Genomic DNA, 25,000 nt, shown 5'->3' on the forward strand with positions numbered 1-25,000 from the left:
ATGGATGGAGAGAGAGAGGGATAAAGAGAGAGTGGGATAGAGAAATAGGGATAAAGAGAAATAGGGATAGAGAGATAGGGATAGAGAGTTAGGGATAGAGAGATAGGGATAGAGAAATAGGGATAAAGAGAAATAGGGATAGAGAGATAGACAGAGAAGGGTATAAAAGAAGAATAGATGTGTTTATTTTCATCAGAACAGAGCAAAGCTCTAGTTTTTCCTCCTGTCTTAAAGGTTCTTACCTCCACGATGACACCAAGGTCTTTCACATAATCCTTCTCAGTCTGCACCATTTCATTAACCACAAACCTGAAATACACACACGCACGCACACACACACACACACACACACACACACACACACACACACACACACACACACACACACACACACACACACACACACACACACACACACACACACACACACGCACAGAAGAGATGGTTAAATGGCCAAAATCGCCTGTAGAGAGGAATTAGGCAGGGACGCATGTTTTGAAGGTGTGTGTGTCTCTTACATGCGACCTCTCATGGCTTTGTTCTTCTGCTCTGTGTCTGACTGGTTGGAGCCCTCTGAGTCCTCAGGGTTGTTGCTATCTTTAATGATCTCCATGGGAGGTGGAAGGGGCGTGTGTGGATCCTCCTCCAGTTCCTCCTCTCCTCCACTCTGGACAGAGTCTTCACGGCTCTTCCCCTTCTGCCCACAGAAAGAGAGAGAGAGAGAGAAACAGAAACAGAGAGAGAGAAACAGAGACCAGTTGAAAGTGATCCCGTCAGACATCAAAAGCTTCTGTATGATCATATGTATATGTTGCTGGTTGTATGATCATATGTATATGTTGCTGGTTGTATGATCATATGTATATGTTGCTGGTTGTATGATCATATGCATATGTTGCTGGTTGTATGATCATATGTATATGTTGCTGGTTGTATGATCATATGTATATGTTGCTGGTTGTATGATCATATGCATATGTTGCTGGTTGTATGATCATATGTATATGTTGCTGGTTGTATGATCATATGCATATGTTGCTGGTTGTATGATCATATGTATATGTTGCTGGTTGTATGATCATATGTATATGTTGCTGGTTGCGGTGAAGTGTGTATATCATATATATGCCATTTTAGCTGACGGTTTTATGATCAGTCATGTGTGCATACATTCTGTATGGTTGTGGTCATATGTATATGTTGCTGGTTGTGCCATGTACCAATGAGCCACAGAAGGACCACATGTGTGTGTATCAGATTGTGTAAGTGCGTGTGTCATACCATGTGTGTACGTAAACTTGCTACAGTGTGTATCGTACCAGGTGTGTGTTAGCAGTGAGCGGCGTGGTTAGCTCGGGCCGGTTGTCTCGTCTCCTGGTGCGTAGTGGAGGTTTTTTCCCCTGGCTGTCGGCTTTGCCCTGGCTGAGTCTCCTCACTGGGCTGGTCAGCCAGCGCTTCAATGTGTTCCCGGTACCAGAACCACTCCGCTTGGGCCCCGGGGAGCCCACGTTCACACCAGGAGAACCAATAGACACGCCGCCGGGGGAACTGATGGACACACCGCCAGGACCGGAGCCCAGGGATGTCTGGGACTGGAGAGACGCTACAGAGTCTGATCTGACCTCTGAACCTACAGGGCTGGGCTCTGGAGAAAGAGAGGGAGGGAGTAACGGACGGCGGGAGAGATAGGAAGGTAGGGATGGTGGGAGAGAGGGATGGAGAGAGGAAGTGAGAGAGGGATGGAAGAGGGAGGCAGAGAAGGGAGAGAGAGGGAAGGTAGGAGGTAGGTGAGGGGAAGGGAGAGAGGGATGGAAGAGGGAGGCAGAGAAGGGAGAGAGAGGGAAGGTAGGAGGTAGGTGAGGGGAAGGGAGAGAGGGATGGAAGAGGGAGGCAGAGAAGGGAGAGAGAGGGAAGGTAGGAGGTAGGTGAGGGGAAGGGAGAGAGGGATGGAAGAGGGAGGCAGAGAAGGGAGAGAGAGGGAAGGTAGGAGGTAGAGGGAAGGGAGAGGTGAGGGGAAGGGTGAGGGGAAGGGAGAGAGGGAGGGAGGAGGGGAGGCAGGAAGGGAGAGAGAGGGAAGGTAGGAGGTAGGTGAGGGGAAGGGAGAGAGGGATGGAAGAGGGAGGCAGAGAAGGGAGAGAGAGGGAAGGTAGGAGGTAGGTGAGGGGAAGGGAGAGAGGGATGGAAGAGGGAGGCAGAGAAGGGAGAGAGAGGGAAGGTAGGAGGTAGGTGAGGGGAAGGGAGAGAGGGAAGGTAGGAGGTAGGTGAGGGGAAGGGAGAGAGAGGGAAGGTAGGAGGTAGGTGAGGGGAAGGGAGAGAGAGGGAAGGTAGGAGGTAGGTGAGGGGAAGGGAGAGAGAGGGAAGGTAGGAGGTAGGTGAGGGGAAGGGAGAGAGAGGGAAGGTAGGAGGTAGGTGAGGGGAAGGGAGAGAGAGGGAAGGTAGGAGGTAGGTGAGGGGAAGGGAGAGAGAGGGAAGGTAGGAGGTAGGTGAGGGGAAGGGAGAGAGAGGGAAGGTAGGAGGTAGGTGAGGGGAAGGGAGAGAGAGGGAAGGTAGGAGGTAGGTGAGGGGAAGGGAGAGAGAGGGAAGGTAGGAGGTAGGTGAGGGGAAGGGAGAGAGAGGGAAGGTAGGAGGTAGGTGAGGGGAAGGGAGAGAGAGGGAAGGTAGGAGGTAGGTGAGGGGAAGGGAGAGAGGAAGATACAGAATCTTTTTCACATTTCCAAAGAATATTGTTGTCCAGTAAGATGACAGGCACTATACAGTGTATTCTTGAGAAGACCTACACTATAAAGTGTATTCTTGAGAAGACCTACACTATACAGTGTATTCTTGAGAAGACCTACACTATACAGTGTATTCTTGAGAAGACCTACACTATACAGTGTATTCTTGAGAAGACCTACACTATACAGTGTATTCTTGAGAAGACCTACACTATACAGTGTATTATTGAGAAGACCTACACTATACAGTGTATTCTTGAGAAGACCTACACTATACAGTGTATTATTGAGAAGACCTACACTATACAGTGTATTCTTGAGAAGACCTACACTATACAGTGTATTATTGAGAAGACCTACACTATACAGTGTATTCTTGAGAAGACCTACACTATACAGTGTATTATTGAGAAGACCTACACTATACAGTGTATTCTTGAGAAGACCTACACTATACAGTGTATTATTGAGAAGACCTACACTATACAGTGTATTATTGAGAAGACCTACACTATACAGTGTATTATTGAGAAGACCTACACTATACAGTGTATTATTGAGAAGACCTACACTATACAGTGTATTATTGAGAAGACCTACACTATACAGTGTATTATTGAGAAGACCTACACTATACAGTGTATTATTGAGAAGACCTACACTATACAGTCTATTCGGAAAGTGTTCAGACCCCTTCACTTTTTCCACATTTTCTTACTTTACAGCCTTATTCTAAAAAGGATTACATAATTTTTTTCCCTTGTCAATCTATACACAATACCCCATAATGACAAAGCAAAAACAGGGTTTTGAAATTTTTCCAAATGTATTAAACATAAAAAATAAACAGAAATATTATATAAATATAAAAACAGTAAGTATTCAGACCCTTTGCTATGAGATTTGAAATTGAGCTCAGGTGCATCCTGTTTCCATTGATCATGTTTCTACAACCTGATTGTAGTCCAAAGGTGGGAAATTCAATTGATTGGACAGCATTTGGAATGGCACACACCTATCTATATAAGGTCCCACAGTTGACAGTGCATGTCAGAGCGTCTATAGATGTCTATAGAGCTCCGAGACGGATTGTGTCGAGGAACAGATCTGGGGAAGGGTACAAAAACATTTCTGCAGCATTGAAGGTCCCAAAGAAGGGAGACACGTCGCCGTGACGGGATTCCTGAATGGGCTGCCGACATCGAATAGCTTCACTGCGCCGGAGCCTGTTGTCCCGGGACCATCTTCTCATGGAGCATGGGAGGCTCCTTCCGTATCGGCCAACGTTGTGATGGCATCGCCAGGGTCTAAGGCGGGTTCTGCTTCACTGTGGTTACGGTGGGCTCTAGGGTATTGGACTTATCAGAAGTCATGCCCTCCTGGCTGTTGTCATCAAACATTGGAAAGGTTCTTGGTGAACTAAGTTGATGTGAAGACAATATTAGCATTACATGTATGTAAGTCAGTTTTCACCATCTCTTCTGGTCACTGTGAGACTTCCACATGTATCTGAAAGTGGTGACATGCCTAATGGTGCTCACCGGAGAAATGTCATTGCTATTCCTATTTTGTTTTATTTTTCTAATAGGTATAATTCAATCTTTGAGTCTCCTGTTGTTCTGAAATCTCAAAGTAATCTGACTATTATTGAAACTCTGTGATTTTAAATGCAGAAAAGGTTTGACATTTTAACATTCTTAACATTCATAGTTTATTAGCTAAAATTGATAATGTCATGATCTGGGCCTCTCAGGCAGACCCTGATATTTCATTTTTGATCTGAAACCTGGTTAAAACTTCTTTGGGATAGGGGGCAGTATTTTCACGTCCGGATGAAAAGCGCGCCCGAAGTAAACTGCCTGTTACTCTGGCCCAGGATATGCATATGCATGGTAGTATTGGATAAAAAACACTCTAAAGTTTCTAAAACTGTTAAAATAATGTCTGTGAGTATAACAGAACTGATTTGACAGGCAAAACCCCGAGCACAATCCATCCAGGGGGGAAATTTTTTGAAGTCATTGTGTTTTCCAATGCTTTTCTATGGGAAACCTGATTTATTAGGGCCCAGATTGCAGTTCCTATGGCTTCCACTAGATGTCAACAGTCTTTAGAAATTTTCTATGTTTTTCTTTTGAGAAATGAAGAAGTAGTGCTAATTCATTCCATGTGTCACTCAGAAGGTCTCTAGTATTTTGGTGCGCGTAAACAAGAGCGCACTCTGTGTTGTTTTTCTTCGTTATTGGACACTGTTTATCCCGTCTTAAATTTGATAGATTATTTACATTTTAGGGTACCTGAGGTTGGATTAAAAACATTGTTTGAAATGTTTGGACCAAGTTTACAGGTAACTTATTAGATACTTTGTAGTCATGTTGGGCCAGTTGGAACCGGTGTATTTCTGAATCAAACCCGCCAAATAAATGGACATTTTGGGGATATAAAGATGGAATTTATCAAACAAAACGACCATTCATTGTGTCACTGAGACATTTGGGATTGCAAAAAGATGATGATCGTCAAAGGTAAGGCATTTATTATATCGTTATTTCTGACTTGTGTCGCACCTGCCTGGTTGAAAAATGATTTTCATGTTTTGTATGCAGGGCACTGTCCTCAGATAATCAAATGGTGTGCTTTCGCCGTAAAGCCTTTTAGAAATCTGACACAGCAGCTGGATTAATAGGAAGTTAAGCTTTATTTTGATGTATTACACTTATATTTTCGTGAATGTTGAATATTTATATTTCTGTAGTTTGAATTTGGCTCTCTGCAATAACACCGGATGTTGTCAAATCTATCCCGCTAACGGGATTGGCACTTTAAGGGATCCCTAAGAGGTTTTAACTGATAAAACCCTGGACTCTGAGGTTGCTATGGATGGTTACAATTTGTTTAACGCTGATAGGAAAGACAAAGGGGGTGATGTTGCTATTTACACAAAGAATATTATTTCTGTGTCTCTGTTAAAGGCTACCTCCCATCCTAAACAATTTGAATTGTTGGCTTTAAGTCTTCGGTTGGGTTCAAACTCAAAAATAACAGTTATAGGAATCTATCGTCCACCCTCCGCCAAGAAATGTGTACTAAATTAACTCACTGATTTATTTGCCATTTTTACTACCCCAGAGGTGTTAATTTCCTGAGATTTTAATCTTGCATGGGGAACGCAGGATGCTGACTATTTAAAATATTTTTGTTCTAATCTAAATTTGACCCAGCTGATTACAAAGCCTTCACGTCCAAACTTAAAGGACCCTACGAAATTGACTTTGATTAACCTCATATTTACAAATACTCCAGAGAAATATGCTGGGAGTGGATTGTTTGCTTTGGATATTAGTGACCACTGTCCCATTGTATGTGTCAGGGATATACCGATGCCTCGATCCAAACCTCGTTTTATCAACAAGAGGGATTTTAAACATTTCAATGAACATGTTGCATCTATACCTGACCCAGAGTTGGCTCTGAACCACAACATGCCCCCTTTAAAAAACTGAGAATTAAAAATAGGTTGGTTCAGTCCAGAGCTATCTGAAGTCATACACAACAGAGGTGCTACCTGAGCCAAAGCTAGATTCACAGACTCGGGCCCAGACTGGCAGTCTTTCAGGCGATTGAGAAATCTGTGTGTAAAACTAGTTAAAAAGCTAAATCAGATTATTATGTTGATACACTATCTGAATGTACAGGGAACCCAGCTACATTTTGGAAAGCTGTTAAATAACTGAAGGGTTGTGTCTCCTCTTGTCACGACATCCGCCGAAGTCGGGTCCTCTCCTTGTTCGGGCGGCGCTCGGCATCGCCAGTCTTCTAGCCATCATCGATCCACATTTCATTTTTCATTTTCCATGTGTTTTGTCTTTGTAACGGTCGTCATATGAAGGAGAAGAGGAGGACCAATGCGCAGCGTGGTAAATGTCCATATTTAATAGAACAAACTGAACACGACTAAATAGAAAAATAACAAAGTGAAATAACAAACCGAAACAGTTCCGTGTGGAACACAGACACAGGAAACAGTTCCGTGTGGAACACAGACACAGGAAACAATCACCCACAACTCTAAAGGGAAACCAGGCTACCTAAGTATGGTTCTCAATCAGGGACAACGATAAACAGCTGCCTCTGATTGAGAACCATACCAGGCCAAACACAGAATCCCAAATTATAGAAAAAGGGACATAGACTGCCCACCCCAACTCACGCCCTGACCATACCAAAACAAAGACAAACAAAGGAACTAAGGTCAGAACGGGAAAGTCTTGTTTTTCCTCACACCTGGTTTCAATTCCCTCAATTACTTGTTGTATATTTAACCCTCTGTTCCCCCCATGTCTTTGTGTGGGATTGTTTATTGTAAGTGCATGTGCACGTTTTCTCTGGAGCGCGGCGGGTTTTGTACCCATTTGTTTGTTGTTCTGGTTTCCTGTGGTTTTATGAATAAAACTGCTCCGTTGATTACCCAGTTTTGCCCTCTTGCGTCTGACTTCCCTGCCACCAGTTACACACTCCCTTACACCTCTTCTCTCCACCATGAAATTCATTTAGATTCTGGCCCTGCTACTGACAAAATTGATATCATTAATGTATTTAATCACCATTGTATATCAGCGGGCTATATCTTTGAATGTATTTCAAAGCCATCTCTTGAAAAGAGTCGTTTGGATGTTGATGGTAAAAAACTATTGTATGATACTGAAAATGCTGGTCAGGAGTTTTCTTTTCAGAAATTCACTGATAAAGAGGTCCTGGATGATTCGCTAACATTAGACAATAAAAAAATCCACAGGGGCTGATCATTTGGAGTCTGGTCTGCTTATGTGTGCAGCTTCCTTTATTGCTGCATCGGTAGCGCACATTTTAATGAACATTGTTATCAGGAAGTATTCCAAAAGCATGTAGATCTGCATATGTGCTGCCACTGCATAAGGGTGGGGATACCAAGGATCTGGACAACTATCGCCCCATAAGGGTGGGGATACAAAGGATCTGGACAACTATCGCCCCATAAGAGTGGGGATACAAAGGATCTGGACAACTATCGCCCCATAAGGGTGGGGATACAAAGGATCTGGACAACTATCGCCCCATAAGGGTGGGGATACAAAGGATCTGGACAACTATCGCCCCATAAGGGTGGGGATACAAAGGATCTGGACAACTATCGCCCCATAAGGGTGGGGATACAAAGGATCTGGACAACTATCGCCCCATAAGGGTGGGGATACAAAGGATCTGGACAACTATCGCCCCATAAGAGTGGGGATACAAAGGATCTGGACAACTATCGTCCCATAAGGGTGGGGATACAAAGGATCTGGACAACTATCGCCCCATAAGGGTGGGGATACAAAGGATCTGGACAACTATCGTCCCATAAGGGTGGGGTTACAAAGGATCTGGACAACTATCGCCCCATTTCAAGACTACCTTGTTTAGCTAAGATTCTTGAATCCTTGGTTAATGCACAACTTTGTTCCTTTTAATCTGATAATTGTATTCTTAATATAAACCAATCGGGGTTTAGGCCTGGGGATAGTACTACCACAGCAGTCACGCTAGTTGTTAATGATCTTGTCATTGGATGCTAAAAAGATCTGTGCGTCCTTCTTTATTGACCCATCAAAGGTGTTTGAAACTGTTGATCATTCTGTTTTGCTGAAGTTATCAAGAATAGGCCTGGGATATACAGCCTGTTTATGGTTTCAGAATTATCTTAGCGACAGAACTCAGGCCATCTTGACAGACGGGTTCAAATCTAAATTTCATTATTAAATGGAAGAAGTTTAGAACAGCCAAGACACTTCCTAGAGCTGGCCGCCCGGCCAAACTGAGCGATCAGGGGAGAAGGGCCTCGGTCACGGAGGTGACCAAGAACCCGATGGTCTCTCTGACAGAGCTCCAGAGTTCCTCTGTGGAGATGGGAGAACCTTCCAGAAGGACAACCATCTCTGCAGCACTCCACCAATCAGGCCTTTATGGTAGAGTGGCCAGATGGAAGCAACTCCTCAGTAAAATTCACCTGACAAACCACTTGGAGTTTACCAAAAGGCACCTAAAGGACCCTCAGACCTTGAAAAAGAGATTATCTGGTCTGATGAAACCAAGATTTGGCCTGAATGCCAAGTGTCACATCTGGAGGAAACCAGGCACCACTCATCACTTGGCATGTGGTGGCAGCGTCATGCTGTGGGGATGTTTTTCAGCATCAGGGACTGGGAGACTAGTCAGGATCGGGAAAGATGAACGGAGCAAAGTATTAGAGAGGTTCTTGATAAAAACCTGCTCCAAAGCGCTCAGGACCTCAGACTGGGGGCGAAGGTTCACCTTCCAACAGGACAATGACCCTAAGTACACAGCCAAGACAACGCAGGAGTGGCTTCGGGACCAAGTCTCTGAATGTTATTGAGTGGCCCAGCCAGAGCCTGAACTTGAACCCAATCAAACATCTCTGTAGAGACCTGAACATAGCTGTGGACACTCCCCATCCAACCTGACAGAGCTTGAGAGGATCTGCAGAAAAGAATGGGAGAAACTCCCCAAATACAGGTGTGCCAAGCTTGTAGCGTTATACCCAAGAAGACTCAAGGCTGTAATCACTGCCAAAGGTGCTTCAACAAAGTACTGAGTAGAACAGTACTGGGTCTTAATACTTATGTAAATTTGATATTTCCAAAAAATATATATTATAAATAAAACAAAATCTACAAACCTGTTTTTGCTTTGTCATTATGGGGTATTGTGTGTAGATTGATTAGGTGGAAAAACAATGTAATTCATTTTAGAACAAGGCTGTAACGTAACAAAATGTGGAAAAAGTGAAGGCGTCTGAATACTTTCTGAAAACACTGTCTATACAAACTTTAGTTTAAATGAGTGGATTTGGCTGTTTCAGCCACACCGGTTGCTGACGGGTGTATAAAACTGAACACACAGCCATGCAATCTACACAGACAAACATTGGCAGTAGAATGGCCTTAATGAAGAGCTCAATGACTGTCAACGTGGCACAGTCATAGGATGCCACCTATCCAACAAGTTATTGTGAAGTGGAAATGTCTAGCAGCAACAATGGCTCAGCAGCGAAGTGCTAGGCCACACCAACTCACAGAACGGGACTGCCAAGTGGTGAAGCACGTAGCGCGTATAAATCGTCTGTCCTCGGTCACAACACTCACTACCGAGTTCCAATCTGCCTCTGGAAGCAACGTCAGCACAAGAACTGTTCGTCGGTGACTTTAGGAAATGGGTTTCCATGGCTGAGCAGCCGCACACAAGCCTAAGATCACCCTGCGCAAAGCGTCGTCTGGAGTGGTGTAAAGCTCACTGCCATTGGGCTCTGGAGCAGTGGAAACGTGTTCTTTAGAGTGATGAATCACGCTTCACCATCTGGCAGTCTGAAAGACGAATCTGGGTTTGGCTGATGCCAGGAGAACGCCACCTGCCCGAATGCATATTGCCAACTGTAAAGTTTGGTGGAGGAGGAATGGTTTGGGTTAGGCGCCTTAGTTCCAGTGAAGGGAAATAACGCTACAGCATATAATGACATTCTAGACGACTCTTTGCTTCCAACTTTGTGGCAACAGTTTGGGGACGGCACTTTCCTGTTTCAGCATGACAATGCCCCCATGCACAAAGCGAAATGTTTTTTTTCGAGATCCATGTGGAAGAATTTGACTGGCCTGTACAGAGCCCTGACCTCAACCCCATCGAACACCTTTGGGATGAATTGGAACACCGACTGCAAGCCAGGCCTAATCGCCCAACATCAGTGCCCAACCTCACTAATGCTCTTGTGGCTGAATGGAAGCAAGTCCCCACAGCAATGTTCTAACATCTAGTGGAAAGCCTTCCCAGAAGAGTGGAGGCTGGTACAGCAGCGAACTGGGGACCAACTCCATATTAATGCCCATGATTTTGGAATGTAGTATACCCCCAACCCCCTCCTAAAGATATAGGTTTTGAAAGGAATATCTCTCAAAGTATTGTAAGTGTGTTGTTGTTCGATAGGACTGTAGGGGGGAAGATAAAGGGTGGGAAGAAGGGAGGGTGGAGGGAGAGAGAGAGTGGTAGTGAGGGAAGTACAGCATGCTGGGTTGTCAAAAACTTCAAGAGGGAGAAAAGGTGGGACAGAGAGTGAGAGAGAAGGAGGGAGGAGGAAAGGAGAGAGGGAGAAAAGGTGGGAGAAAGAGTGAGAGAGAAGGAGGGAGGAAAAGGAGGGAAAAGGTGGGACAGAGAGTGAGAGAGAAGGAGGGAGGAGGAAAGGAGAGAGGGAGAAAAGGTGGGAGAAAGAGTGAGAGAGAAGGAGGGAGGAGGAAAGGAGAGAGGGAGGAAAGTGCAGGCTTTGGGGGATGGCAGTTCCCTTTCTCAGGTAAACTTCCTCTGAGACAACAAACCCCAGACCACAGGAACTCTTGGTTTCTGTATGACTGACCCAACCGCACACACAGAAACAACAAACACACAAAGCCCAAGGATAAGCAGAAATGAGTGAGCAAAACTGGACTAACTAGTATAACCTGAATAACTAGTCTTGTAGCCAAACATACATGGACACAGACAGAGGCAGAGAGATGGAGTGAAGGAATTTCAGGTATGGCCACCAAATCTGTGTGTGTATGTGTGTTGTAAATGGGATATGTTAGGAGATCATAATTATTAATACATTCTCCTAGCCTGGCAAAACATCAGCTTATGTGTCCATGTTGCTCCTACAATCCCTCTCTCTACCTCTCTCTACCTCTTTCTCTACCTCTCTCCCTCCCTTTCTGTGTGTCTTTATATCTCTACCTCTCTCTCTCTCTCTCTCTCTCTCTCTCTCTCTCTCTCTCTCTCTCTCTCTCTCTCTCTCTCTCTCTCTCGCTCTCTGTCTCTCTCTCTCCCTCTATCTAACAACCACAACAACACACAGCGCAGGATCAAATCAAAGCAAAGTCAGCTATACTACCACACACACACACACACACACACACAGTCACCCACCTGTCTCATCAATCTCTCCCAGGATCCAACTCCAAACCCTGGAGCAAGAGCAACAGCCTCTCCCCCTGCGCATGCCTCCCCCCTACCACATTACCCAGACAGAGAGACAGACAGAGAGGAGAGATAGAGGTTCCTCTCCTAACTCCAGACTGAAACTCAACTCAACTCTGAGATCTAAACTGTTTAAAAAGGCGGAGTTAGAGCTGAACAGTTCTAAGGAAAGAGGCGGGATTAAGATAGATAACTAGCGAATGAAGTGAAATGATTGAGAGAAATTGTGTGTGAATGTGTGTCTGTGTGATCATGTTGTTAATGTGTGTTACACTCTAAAGTAGGACACTGCAGTTTTCACCTGCTGTGCTTCTACTAGTATTGTTTCCCATGCCGTACACACGTACACACACACACACACACACACACACACACACACACACACACACACACACACACACACACACACACACAGGATGTGTGTGTTGGGTTTTAACTTTAGCGTCAATGTTTGACAGTCAGGTCAATGTATAAACCTCTGAACGCCACCTGTGGCTTTACCTTTACCCTTGTGTGTGTGTGTGTGTGTGTGTGTGTGTGTGTGTGTGTGTGTGTGTGTGTGTGTGTGTGTGTGTGTGTGTGTGTGTGTGTGTGTGTGTGTGTGTGTGTGTGTGTGTGTGTGTGTGTGTGTGTGTGTGTGTGTGTGTGTGTGTGTGTGTACTGTGTGTGTGTGTCTGTGTGCGTGCGTGTGTGTGTGTGTACTGTATGTGTGTGTCTGTGTGCGTGTTCTCAGGTCAGGCAGGAATCCTTTATTCTGACCTGCCACAACAAACTGGAGATTAAAACTGGTACGATAGTTACCCAGCTTGTAAGTTTCTTCACACACACACACACACACACACACACACACACACACACACACACACACACACACACACACACACACACACACACACACACACACACACACACACACACACACACACACACACACACACACACACACACACACACACACACGCACACACACACACAGAGGGAGTCCCATAAGTGAGTTTCAGGGACTACACTAAACTGTATTTATAATGCAGATGTAAAATATTAAAGATTGAAGACTGTTTGTTTGGGTGAACGCCCGTCAGACTGAATTACCATCATCTAAAGTTCCTTTCTGTTTCTGCTCTTTTCTTCAATTCTCTTGTTGCCTGCCTTCCCTCTCTCTTTGTCTGGAGTCACAAAACACTCCTTACGCAAAAACTTAAGAAGCTTCTTAAGAAAAAAAAAAGTTAATAAGATTTGCAATTCCTCAACAATATCTTAATGATTTTCTTACAAACTTCTTAAATATCTTCTTACAAATCTTCTTAAATCTTAGCTAGCTATATGTCTAGCAGTAGCAATCATGTTAGCATATTTCTTACGGAGATTACTGTTCTAAAACATGTTCTTGGGTTTAAAATAATCAATACTGAAACTTTCAGATGAGGTTTGTGAGTGAATTAAACATGTTCCTTTGCTTTCATGAGCTTTTTCTCTCACTGCCCTGAGTTGAAGACAAAGGGTTTAGCTGTCTTGGAATGAACAACATTTACAATAACATCATTTTCAAGAATCAAATTTCTTCTTAACTTTTTACTTAAGAAGAAACATAAGAAATTGCACAAGAACATTTCCTATGACCTTTTTGAGGAACAACTTTCTTCTTAAGTCTATCGTTAAGGAACAAATGGCAGTTAAGAAGAAATGTCTTCTTAAGAAGGTTTTGTGAATCTGGGCCCTGATTTGCTACGTATATCAAATGTAAATGTTCATGGAGTATTTTAATGAAAGTTTAGAGTTATGCACGTCAGCATTTTGGCAGTTGAGAAGGTTCTTGAGTGGGATGTTGAAATTTCCTCTAGATTAAACAGGAAATTAACAGCAGCAGAGAGGAAGTGACCCAAAAACAATAATACCACTTCCTATTTGAAGGCCGCCAGACTGGACTGACACAGGTCACCATAACAACCAGAGATGGAGTTGTGTTTCTGAGCCTCCAAGAGTGAGAAAGTACCTCTGCAGAACTCACCAAGGTAAATCCACTAAGAATTCAGCTAAAACAACAAACACTTTTTACAAAAGTACCGAAATGTTTTTCCTAATGGAGCTCCCCATACGTTCCCACGCATTCCACCCCAGAACTCCGTCAGTCTCACCTTTCCCAGCGGTGGTGACAGGCATCAAGCCGTCCATGTCAGCGCTGTGGGAGTGGGAAAGGCAGAGGGCAGTCATGGGTACCAGGCCCTCCTGTGGGGGGGTGTGGTCTGTGGTCCTGACCAGACACCAGCCCGATCGCTCACTGGACCGCTCCACTAGCTCCACGGTCTGACCACAACGAACACTCAGCTCCTCAGCCCCGCCCGCCGAGAAGTCCAACAGGACCACGGTCAACTCACAGCCACCGGACAGCTAGAGAGGAGGGGGAGAGATGGCAGAGAAAGAGAGAGAGGGAGAGAGATAGAGATATAAAGAGAGTGAGAGAGAGGGGAGAGAGGACAGAGAGAAAGAAAGAGAGAGAGGGAGAGAGATAGAGATAGAATGAGAGTGAGAGAGAGGGGAGAGAGGACAGAGAGAAAGAGAGAGAGGGAGAGAGATAGAGATAGAAAGAGAGTGAGAGAGAGGGGAGAGAGGACAGAGAGAAAGAAAGAGAGAGAGGGAGAGAGATAGAGATAGAATGAGAGTGAGAGAGAGGGGAGAGAGGACAGAGAGAAAGAAAGAGAGAGAGGGTGTGTTAACATTGTGTAAAATGAGTGGCCTCAGGTTGTCTAGCGGTTAGTCCCCACTCATATATAAAGAAAGAAAACATTGTGTAAAATGTGGCAATTTCAAAGTATGAGCTAAAGCTTCGAGAGAGAAGTGAAAGTATAGAGTATAAGTAACAGTCTATGAACGACAGGAAAGACTGAGGGATGTAGAAGTTGTGGTCTTAACATTGACACTGGTATGCAGGGCAGGGCAGAGCACAGACAGGCACACTATACCACATAGTCTCACACGTAAATCCTCCCAAATTACCTCTCTTGACCCCCCTTGTCTTACCCCCATAAACCAGTTCTGATTGAATTGGTTCAATAGCCCTGAAACTCTGGGTTGCCAGTTTGATTGAATTGGTTCAATAGCCCTGAAACTCTGGGTTGCCAGTTTGATTGAATTGGTTCAATAGCCCTGGAACTCTGGGTTGCCAGTTTGATTGAATTGGTTCAATAGCCCTGAAACTCTGGGTTGCCAGTTTGATTGAATTGATTCAATAGCCCTGAAACTCTGGGTTGCCAGTTTGATTGAATTGGTTCAATAGCCCTGAAACTCTGGGTTGCCAGTTTGATTGAATTGGTTCAATAGCCCTGAAACTCTGGGTTGCCAGTTTTGATTGAATAGGGTTAATAACCCTTAAACCTCGGGTTGCCAGTTCCGATTGAATAGGGTTCAATAACCCTGAAACTCTGGGTTGCCAGTTTGATTGAATAGGGTTCAATAGCCCTGAAACACTGGGTCTCCAGTGAGTGATTCCAGCCCTAGGTGTTTTGAAACACCTGACTAGAGCATGACCTGGTCCTTATGGTACAGACAGAAGAAGGAAAACACTCACAACAAGGGAGAGAGAGAGAGAGAGGAGGGGAGAGACAGGGAGCAAAAGAGAGAGAGAGAGAGAGAGAGAGAGAGAGAGAGAGAGAGAGAGAGAGAGAGAGAGAGAGGAGGAGGGGAGAGGAGGGGGGAGGGGAGGGGAGGGGAGGGGAGGGGAGGGGAGGGGAGGGGCGGGGGAGAGCGAGAGAGAGAGAAAGAGAAAGAGAGAGAGAGAGAGAGAGGGAGGAGGGGAGGGGAGAGACAGGATAGGGTATGAGAAAGAGAAGAGGGGAGAGATGGAGAGGGTATAAGAGAGTGGTGGAGACAGTGAAAGAGAGAGAGAGAGAGAGAGAGAGAGAGAGAGAGAGAGAGAGGGAGGAGGGAGAGAGAGAGAGAGGAGAGAGAGAGAGAGAGAGAGAGAGAGAGAGAGAGAGAGAGAGAGAGAGAGAGAGAGAGAGAGAGAGAGAGAGAGGGGGGGCAGGATAGGGTATAAGAGAGAGGAGGGGAGAGACAGTGAGAGAGAGAGAGAGAGAGAGAGAGGGGGGCAGGATAGGGTATAAGAGAGAGAGGAGGGGAGAAACAGGGAGGAGGGGAGAGACAGTGAGAGAGAGGAGGAGAGAGACAGTGAGAGAGAGGAGGAGAGAGACAGTGAGAGAGAGGAGGGGAAAGACAGTGAGAGAGAGGAGGGGAGAGACAGTGAGAGAGAGGAGGAGAGAGACAGTGAGAGAGAGGAGGAGAGAGACAGTGAAAGAGAGGAGGGGAGAGACAGTGAGAGAGAGGAGGGGAGAGACAGTGAGAAAGAGGAGGGGAGAGACAGTGAGAGAGAGGAGGAGAGAGACAGTGAGAGAGAGGAGGGGAAAGACAGTGAGAGAGAGGAGGGGAGAGACAGTGAGAGAGAGGAGGAGAGAGACAGTGAGAGAGAGGAGGAGAGAGACAGTGAGAGAGAGGAGGGGAAAGACAGTGAGAGAGAGGAGGAGAGAGACAGTGAGAGAGATGAGGGGAGAGACAGTGAGAGAGAGGAGGGGAGAAAGGAAAGGAGGGAATAAAGGCAGGAGAAAAGAAGCGAGGGAGAAGAGGTGAGTGCAAAGAGGAACAGAGGTAGGTATGGAGGGAAGAAAGGAGAGTGACGAGAGAGAGAATGAAGGAGGTATGATATCTAGTCCTCCTTTAGTGCTCCTATGAGAGAAACATGCTGATTGGATAAATATGTGAATATGTAAATCACGGCTGTCCTCCCAGGAGCTATCTCTTATCGAACACACACACACACACACACACACACACACACACACACACACACACACACACACACACACACACACACACACACACACACACACACACACACACACACACACACACACACACACACACACACACACACACACACTCCATGGGGACTGTTGGGGTGTTCCCCATCCAAATCATTCACAGATGTTTTGGGAATCCTGCCATATGGACACAGCTTTCCCAACAGAGCAACAGAGAGAGAGACATAGAGAGAGAGACAGAGAGAGAGAGAGAGAGAGAGAATGGGAGGGAAGAGAGAGAGAGAGGGAGGGAAAGAGAGAGAGAGAGAGAGAGAGAATGGGAGGAAAGAGAGAGACTGAGGGAGGGAAAGAGAGAGAGAGAGCAACAGAGACAGATATTGTGAAAGTGAACAGTACAAACTGGGTAAAGAACTCCCAGTAGAGTAGTACTGTAGTACTGATGGTGAAAATACACTCAGCTCTGAACAGTTTGGTTGTGACCACATACACACACTTACATAGGCTACATACAAACTAATACATCAGATGGTAAAACACCTGCTCCCAATGTCTCAGTGAGTCTAGAGGCATGGTGCTGCAACAGTAAGGTTGTGGGTTTGATTCCTGCATTGACGACATACTGAATGTCTTACTATCTGTGTTGACGGTTCCGTCAGTCGTCCTGACTAAGAGCGTTTGCTGAATGACCATATCATAACAACATGGTCATAATAAAGTGTATAATAATATATATGTATATTAATACTAAACACACAATCTAAATGAAACATTCAAGATGTGTATAAATGTATACATACCAAGATATCACTGGTGAACTGTTCCCCAAAAGATTCAGAATGACTTTAAACACTGTGTGAGGGAAACACCCTCTCTCTCACCCTCATAACACATATACACACACACGCGTGCGCACATATGCGCACACACACAACACACATCCCTGTAGCTACTGCTACAGGGATGAGGTCATGAGACTGGTCTATTGTTTTGGGGAGACACCCCTCTGGTCCTGTTTTGGCTCTCTGTACTGCACTGCCTCAGAGGAGGGGAGAAGAATCGCTCACTTCCTGCAATTCCTATGGTGGCCAGAAGGTGACACTAACAAAAGATTGGAGAAGTACAGAAAGACATCTCTTCTGTGTATATCCTCTCCAAATTGCACTGCGAAAGACAGCAGAAGACAACTGTGAGAAGTACGATAAAGAGGTGAATGAAAAGGTCAAGTCCAAATTCTATGTTGATGACTGCCTTAAATCTAGTGGCCACAGAAGTATAAGCCATAGCTCTCAAAAAAACACCTCAGAGATGTGTGTGGTCAGGGTAGGTTCAAGTTGACCAAGTGGGTCAGCAACAGCCGTGAGGAACACGAAGCAAAGCAGATAAAAGATCTGGACCTGGACAGAGAGAAGCTGTCTGTTGAAAAAGCACTTGGAATCCAATGGAACATTGAAAGTGATGCGTTTACCTTCCGAGTCATCGTCGAGAACAGACCCCTTACGAGAAGAGGTATCTCTCCTCCATCAGCTCTGTTTACCATCCATTACGTTTCCTCGCCCCATTTATCTTAAAGGCAAAGCAGATTCTTCAAGACTTTTAAAGTGTGGATGGGACGAAGTCATCCCAGAAGAACACTTTATTTCATGGAGGAGATGGCTCTCAGAGGTGGACCAGCTGTCCAGATTCCAGATTGACTGGTGCATGATGCCTGAGAACAGCTGCATCACTTCGGTGATGCAAGTGAACAAGGTTATGGCACGGCAAGTTACCTTAGGTTCACAAACGGTATGGAAAAGGTCCACATCGCATTCATACTGGGGAAATCAAGAGTGTATCCACTCAAGCAGATGACGATCCCCAGACTGGCAGTTGCTGTAGCAACATTGGCGCTGCGAGTGGACAGGATGTTAAGGTTGGAGCTCCAGATTGAACTCTAGGAGTCAACTTCCTGGACAGAAAGCCAGTCCGTGCTAAAATACATCCGCAACGATACCAAGAGATTCCATACCTTTGTGGCTAATAGGGTTGCTGTGATCTGTGACATATCGAAAGCAAAACAGTGGAGGTATTTGATCTCCAAACCCAACCCAGCCGACGATGCCTCAAGAGGGATACATGTTGAAACTTTCCTGAACTCAAAGAGATTGCTCAAAGGACCAGAATACCTGGAGAAAGCAGAAACACACTTGTCGAAAGTCCCCGAGGAGCTTGGCTCCATCCCTCCGGAAGATCCAGAGGTGAGAAAAGACGTCATCGTAAACAGTACAAGTGTGGAAGAAAACAGTCTGACCAGCAAACTGATTGAGTACTATTCAACATGGAACAGCTTGAAGAAAGCCGTTTCCTGGAGGTTGAAACTGAAGAGAGTTATACAGTTAAGCCAGAAAAGGAAAGTTCTCACAAAAACGGATCCAGAATCAGATCAGAGTTTAACAAACTCATTGAAGGAACAAACTGACAGTTTCAAACTAACGTTTGGTTAATAAAGTCTCTCTGTGGATGACCTAGATGAAGAAGAAAGGGTAATCATTTGATTTGAGCAAAGAAAGCACTTTAAACAAATTGCACTCATTGTGAAAGGAAGACAGTGTGCCAAGGGAAGCGGCTCAATCTGTAAGCTTTATCCAATTGTTGACAATGACATTCTGAGAGTGGGAGGAAGGTTAAGCAAAGCTGCTATGCCTATAGAACTAAAGAATCCTATGATCCTGCCCAAAGACATCTTCAGACTGATCTTACTCCACATCCATGAGCAGGTTGGCCACTCTGGGAGAGGACACATGCTTTCCAGTCTTCGCCAGCGATATTAGATGCCATGTGCCAAGGCCTTAGCATGGAAGATCCTAAGAGCTGTGTCTTCTGCAGGCGGGTACAAGCTAGAGATGGAGAACAGAAGATGGCCGACCTTCCACAAGATTGGGTGTCACCTGATTTGCCGCCTTTCACCCATGTGGGCATAGATTACTTCGTCCCCATAGAGGTGAAGTGAGGCCGCGTTCATGTGAAGCGGTATGGTGTGATCCTTACTTGCCTTGTGAGTCGAGTTGTCCACTTAGAATTTGCTAGTTACCTGGATACTGATTCCTGCGCAGGTTCATCTGTGGAAGAGGCCCAGTAACAAGTATCAGAACAGACAATGGCACCAACTTTGTTGGAACACACAGAGAGCTAGGAGAAGCGCTGAAAGAGCTGGTTCACAACAAGATTCAAAATGCATTACTGAAGGAAGGAGTGAATTGGTCATTCAACCCTCCCTCTGGAGGGCACCATGGGGGGAATGGGAGAGGTTGAAAAATATCCTCTATTCAGTCCTTAAAGAGCAAGTACTGGATGATGAGGCTTTGCAGACAGCCTTGTGTGAAGTTGAGGCGATCATGAACGACAGACCAATCACAACTGTAACAAATGACCCTAACGATCTAAAACCCCAGACTCCGAACCCTCCACTTTATCTGAAAACAAAGCCAGTCCTGCCACCAGGACTATTCCAGAGAGGAGACCTATACTCACCAAGGAGATGGAAGTAGGTACAATATATCACTGACCTCTTCTGGAAGAGATGGATCAGGGAGTATCTTCCACTTATGCAGGAGTGGAACAAGTGGAAGAAAACTAAGAGAAACTTCAGTCCTGGTGACCTTGTTTCCATCGTGGATGACACAGCTCCAAGGAACTCCTGGCTAATGGGGCGTGTGGTGGAGGCGTGTGGTGGAGGCGTGTGGTGGGGGCGTGTGGTGGAGGCGTGTGGTGGAGGCGTGTGGTGGAGGCGTGTGGTGGAGGCGTGTGGTGGAGGCGTGTGGTGGAGGCGTGTGGTGGGGGCGTGTGGTGGAGGCGTGTGGTGGAGGCGTGTGGTGGAGGCGTGTGGTGGAGGCGTGTGGTGGAGGCGTGTGGTGGAGGCGTGGTGCGTGGGGGCAGGCGTGGTGGAGGCGTGGAGGCGTGTGGTGGAGGCGTGTGGTGGGGGCGTGTGGTGGGGGCGTGTGGTGGGCGTGTGGTGGGGGCGTGTGGTGGAGGCGTGTGGTGGGGGCGTGTGGTGGAGGCGTGGGGGCGTGAGGGGCGTGGTGGTGTGGGGGGCGTGGTGGTGGAGGCGTGTGGTGGGGGCGTGTGGTGGGGCGTGTGGTGGGGCGTGTGGTGGGGCAGGCGTGTGGTGGAGGCGTGTGGTGGGGGCGTGTGGTGGAGGTGTGGTGTGGTGGAGGCGTGTGGTGGAGGCGTGTGGTGGGGGCGTGTGGTGGGGGCGTGTGGTGGAGGCGTGTGGGGGGCGTGTGGTGGAGGCGTGTGGTGGGGGCGTGTGGTGGAGGCGTGTGGTGGGGGCGTGTGGTGGAGGCGTGTGGTGGGGGCGTGTGGTGGGGGAGGTGGTGGAGGCGTGGTGGAGGCGTGTGGTGGGGGCGTGGTGGGGCGTGTGGTGAGGCGTGTGGTGGGGCGTGTGGTGGGGCGTGTGGTGGAGGCGTGTGGTGGAGGCGTGTGGTGGAGGCGTGTGGTGGAGGCGTGTGGTGGGGCGTGTGGTGGAGGCGTGTGGTGGAGGCGTGTGGGCGTGGGCGTGTGGTGGAGGCGTGTGGTGGAGGCGTGTGGTGGAGGCGTGTGGTGGGGGCGTGTGGTGGGAGGCGTGGTGGGTGGTGGGCGTGTGGTGGGGGCGTGGGTGGAGGCTTGTGGTGGGCGTGTGGTGGAGGCGTGTGGTGGGGGCGTGTGGTGGAGGCGTGTGGTGGGGGCGTGTGGTGGAGGCGTGTGGTGGAGGCGTGTGGTGGGGGCGTGGGGTGGAGGCGTGTGGTGGGGGCGTGTGGTGGGGGCGTGTGGTGGAGGCGTGTGGTCAGGCGTGTGGTGGGCGTGTGGTGGGGGCGTGTGGTGGAGGCGTGTGGTGGGGGCGTGTGGTGGAGGCATGTGTCAGTGCAGTTAACAATTAGGGGCCGGTATGTTAGAGCCGATTTAGACATAGTTGGATAAAAGACAGAACATACAGAGCTCCATGTATCTGTGTGTATTTTTTCTATATGAAATATGAATGTATATGATGAAATATTAGGTACGTACCTGTATGATTTATATTTACCTGGTTGAGGTATATTCATTTGTTATTAGTGTACCTTAGTTTTTGTCTCCCCTTCTTGCCCATTCATTGTACTGTGGTAAGTGTGTTAGTGGTAGGATAAAGACAGGAAGTTGGGCCTTCGGGGGTGGAGGGAGTCCTAGCTAGACGGTTTAGAGTTTTGACCAGACATACAAACAGAACACAATATGCATTTTCATGTCAAGTAGTCTATGCCTTAAGTTGATTAGAGAATCACTTTAGTTAGATATAAGAAAAATCAATCATCTATTTTGCTGCACCATTTCCCTGGATCTCATTGAATGTTTTTGCCGTTTGGCTTTTGGGAACTTTGAATGTGGACTGTATGCGTCAGAAACAACCCTGCCTCAGGCTTGGCAGTGGCTAACTTCCATTAGCAAAGGAAGTCCCTACACTCATAGAACGTCAATAAAAACTCATACGCTCTTAGAAGCTCTTAGAGTATATATAAGTAGTAGTATATAAGTATATATACACACTTAGAACAGATCACTCTTGGGTACTTTTTGTGTAAACAGTGGTGGCTGCTGGGTAGTGTAGTCTGTCTCTACCTTGTCGCTGTCTGCTGTGTTCTGAGAGGTGCGGGAGGCAATGGAGACGGTGTCCGGCTGGCTGCTGGCATCTCCCAGGCTGTCTGCATCCTCATTGGTGTCTCTGGGGGGTGACGCGTACACATAAAAAATATCATGATACATACCGCACAACCTGATGAAACTTACATAATAAAACCCATAGAGATCCTATCAAAGTTCCAGAATGGGGTGAAAATGGCAGCCATATTGGACAGGGAGAAATCCCACCCAGTCTAATGTGAATGAATGGCAGCCATATTGGACAGGGGGAAATCCAACCCAGTCTAATGTGAATGAATGGCAGCCATATTGGACAGGGAGAAATCCCACCCAGTCTAATGTGAATGAATGGCAGCCATATTGGACAGGGAGAAATCCCACCCAGTCTAATGTGAATGAATGGCAGCCATATTGGACAGGGAGAAATCCAACCCAGTCTAATGTGAATGAATGGCAGCCATATTGGACAGGAGAAATCCAACCCAGTCTAATGTGAATGAATGGCAGCCATATTGGACAGGGAGAAATCCCACCCAGTCTAATGTGAATGAATGGCAGCCATATTGGACAGGGAGAAATCCAACCCAGTCTAATGTGAATGAATGGCAGCCATATTGGACAGGGAGAAATCCCACCCAGTCTAATGTGAATGAATGGCAGCCATATTGGACAGGGAGAAATCCCACCCAGTCTAATGTGAATGAATGGCAGCCATATTGGACAGGGAGAAATCCCACCCAGTCTAATGTGAATGAATGGCAGCCATATTGGACAGGGAGAAATCCAACCCAGTCTAATGTGAATGAATGGCAGCCATATTGGACAAGGAGAAATCCCACCCAGTCTAATGTGAATGAATGGCAGCCATATTGGACAAGGAGAAATCCCACCCAGTCTAATGTGAATGAATGGCAGCCATATTGGACAGGGAGAAATCCAACCCAGTCTAATGTGAATGAATGGCAGCCATATTGGACAGGGAGAAATCCCACCCAGTCTAATGTGAATGAATGGCAGCCATATTGGACAGGGAGAAATCCCACCCAGTCTAATGTGAATGAATGGCAGCCATATTGGACAGGGAGAAATCCCACCCAGTCTAATGTGAATGAATGGCAGCCATATTGGACAGGGAGAAATCCCACCCAGTCTAATGTGAATGAATGGCAGCCATATTGGACAGGGAGAAATCCAACCCAGTCTAATGTGAATGAATGGCAGCCATATTGGACAGGGAGAAATCCCACCCAGTCTAATGTGAATGAATGGCAGCCATATTGGACAGGGAGAAATCCCACCCAGTCTAATGTGAATGAATGGCAGCCATATTGGACAGGGAGAAATCCAACCCAGTCTAATGTGAATGAATGGCAGCCATATTGGACAGGGAGAAATCCCACCCAGTCTAATGTGAATGAATGGCAGCCATATTGGACAGGGAGAAATCCCACCCAGTCTAATGTGAATGAATGGCAGCCATATTGGACAGGGAGAAATCCCACCCAGTCTAATGTGAATGAATGGCAGCCATATTGGACAGGGAGAAATCCCACCCAGTCTAATGTGAATGAATGGCAGCCATATTGGACAGGGAGAAATCCCACCCAGTCTAATGTGAATGAATGGCAGCCATATTGGACAGGGAGAAATCCCACCCAGTCTAATGTGAATGAATGGCAGCCATATTGGACAGGGAGAAATCCCACCCAGTCTAATGTGAATGAATGGCAGCCATATTGGACAGGGAGAAATCCCACCCAGTGTAATGTGAATGAATGGCAGCCATATTGGACAGGGAGAAATCCAACCCAGTCTAATGTGAATGAATGGCAGCCATATTGGACAGGGAGAAATCCCACCCAGTCTAATGTGAATGGCAGCCATATTGGTCAGGGAGAAATCCCACCCAGTCTAATGTGAATGAATGACAGTAGAGACATAATCCTGATTTTACTGATGGAGGAGAATAAAAGTAAAGCATGTGATGTATCACAAATTGTGTAACAGAATTATTGTCAACCTAAAATATTGTTATATAATTATAAATAAATAAAATATATGTAAACAGACCATAAATGTCTAAATGTTTCCTTTCCTGGAAAGCTGAGAGTGCTGTTATATGATACAATATCAGAACTTGTTGTATTTACAAATATCATCAACTGAATCATCAACTGATGCAGCCAGTGTGGCTGTGGACTGACTGCATTGTTTGAATGGAATGTTGGCATATTAGCATTTCATTTGAAACATTCATGGCATCATTCCTCTAAAACTGTCTGGCTATCTAGCTAACTAACAAACAGTGTAGATAAATTCTTCAAATTTATTATTTAACACAATATCTTATCACAGCACTGGCAAACCATGTTTGACCAACTCCCTGACCACAATGTCTGACATTTATCCCAACATAAGAAGGTTCATGACCATTCTAGTATTCTAATTCCTAATTCTATACTAAAAACACTCAAACCCACTTCTCTGTCTTGCAAGTAATACAAACTGTACAACCACCTTAGTTAGCAGTACAAGAGACAAGAGAGGAAGTGGGCTGTGTGTGTGCATGTATGTACAAACCTCCTGTTGATGCTGCGCGTGCGGACCAGGGTGGGGGCGGGGGTCTTGGGGAGGGGAATGGGCTCCCTCAGCGCTCCTCTCAGATGGCCACGTCTCTCCTGGATCACCTGACGCACGCTACGTACCCACTCCTGCTTCAGCTCCAGAGATGAGGCCTGGGGAGGGAGGGAGGGAGGGAGGGGAGGGGGAGAGAGGGAGAGGGAGGGAGGGGGGGAGGGAGGGAGG

General features: G+C 46.4%; 1 protein-coding gene and 1 long non-coding RNA gene across 3 annotated transcripts in view; one reads left to right on the forward strand and one right to left on the reverse strand.

The window, feature by feature from the left end:
• kalrnb (kalirin RhoGEF kinase b) overlaps nucleotides 1-25,000 on the reverse strand; it is a 78,282-nt gene that overhangs the window by 6,072 nt on the left and 47,210 nt on the right. The window contains exons 32-37 of the mRNA XM_052515712.1: nucleotides 24,776-24,930; nucleotides 22,175-22,277; nucleotides 13,892-14,144; nucleotides 1,320-1,645; nucleotides 519-697; nucleotides 243-309 (exon numbers count right to left, since the gene is read on the reverse strand). Coding sequence (XP_052371672.1) covers nucleotides 243-309; nucleotides 519-697; nucleotides 1,320-1,645; nucleotides 13,892-14,144; nucleotides 22,175-22,277; nucleotides 24,776-24,930 — 1,083 coding nt within the window. The remainder of the gene's footprint in view (nucleotides 1-242; nucleotides 310-518; nucleotides 698-1,319; nucleotides 1,646-13,891; nucleotides 14,145-22,174; nucleotides 22,278-24,775; nucleotides 24,931-25,000) is intronic.
• LOC127928561 (uncharacterized) lies at nucleotides 1,653-11,597 on the forward strand. Of its 2 annotated transcripts, none has more exons than XR_008131645.1 (3): nucleotides 1,653-1,983; nucleotides 2,078-10,902; nucleotides 10,950-11,597. It is a non-coding gene; the product is annotated as an uncharacterized LOC127928561 (long non-coding RNA). The 2 variants fall into 2 exon arrangements; XR_008131646.1 differs by having other exon boundaries at nucleotides 1,653-1,914.

This window comes from Oncorhynchus keta, unplaced genomic scaffold (genome assembly GCF_023373465.1).
Source record: "Oncorhynchus keta strain PuntledgeMale-10-30-2019 unplaced genomic scaffold, Oket_V2 Un_scaffold_29839_pilon_pilon, whole genome shotgun sequence".
Taxonomy (NCBI): domain Eukaryota; kingdom Metazoa; phylum Chordata; class Actinopteri; order Salmoniformes; family Salmonidae; genus Oncorhynchus; species Oncorhynchus keta.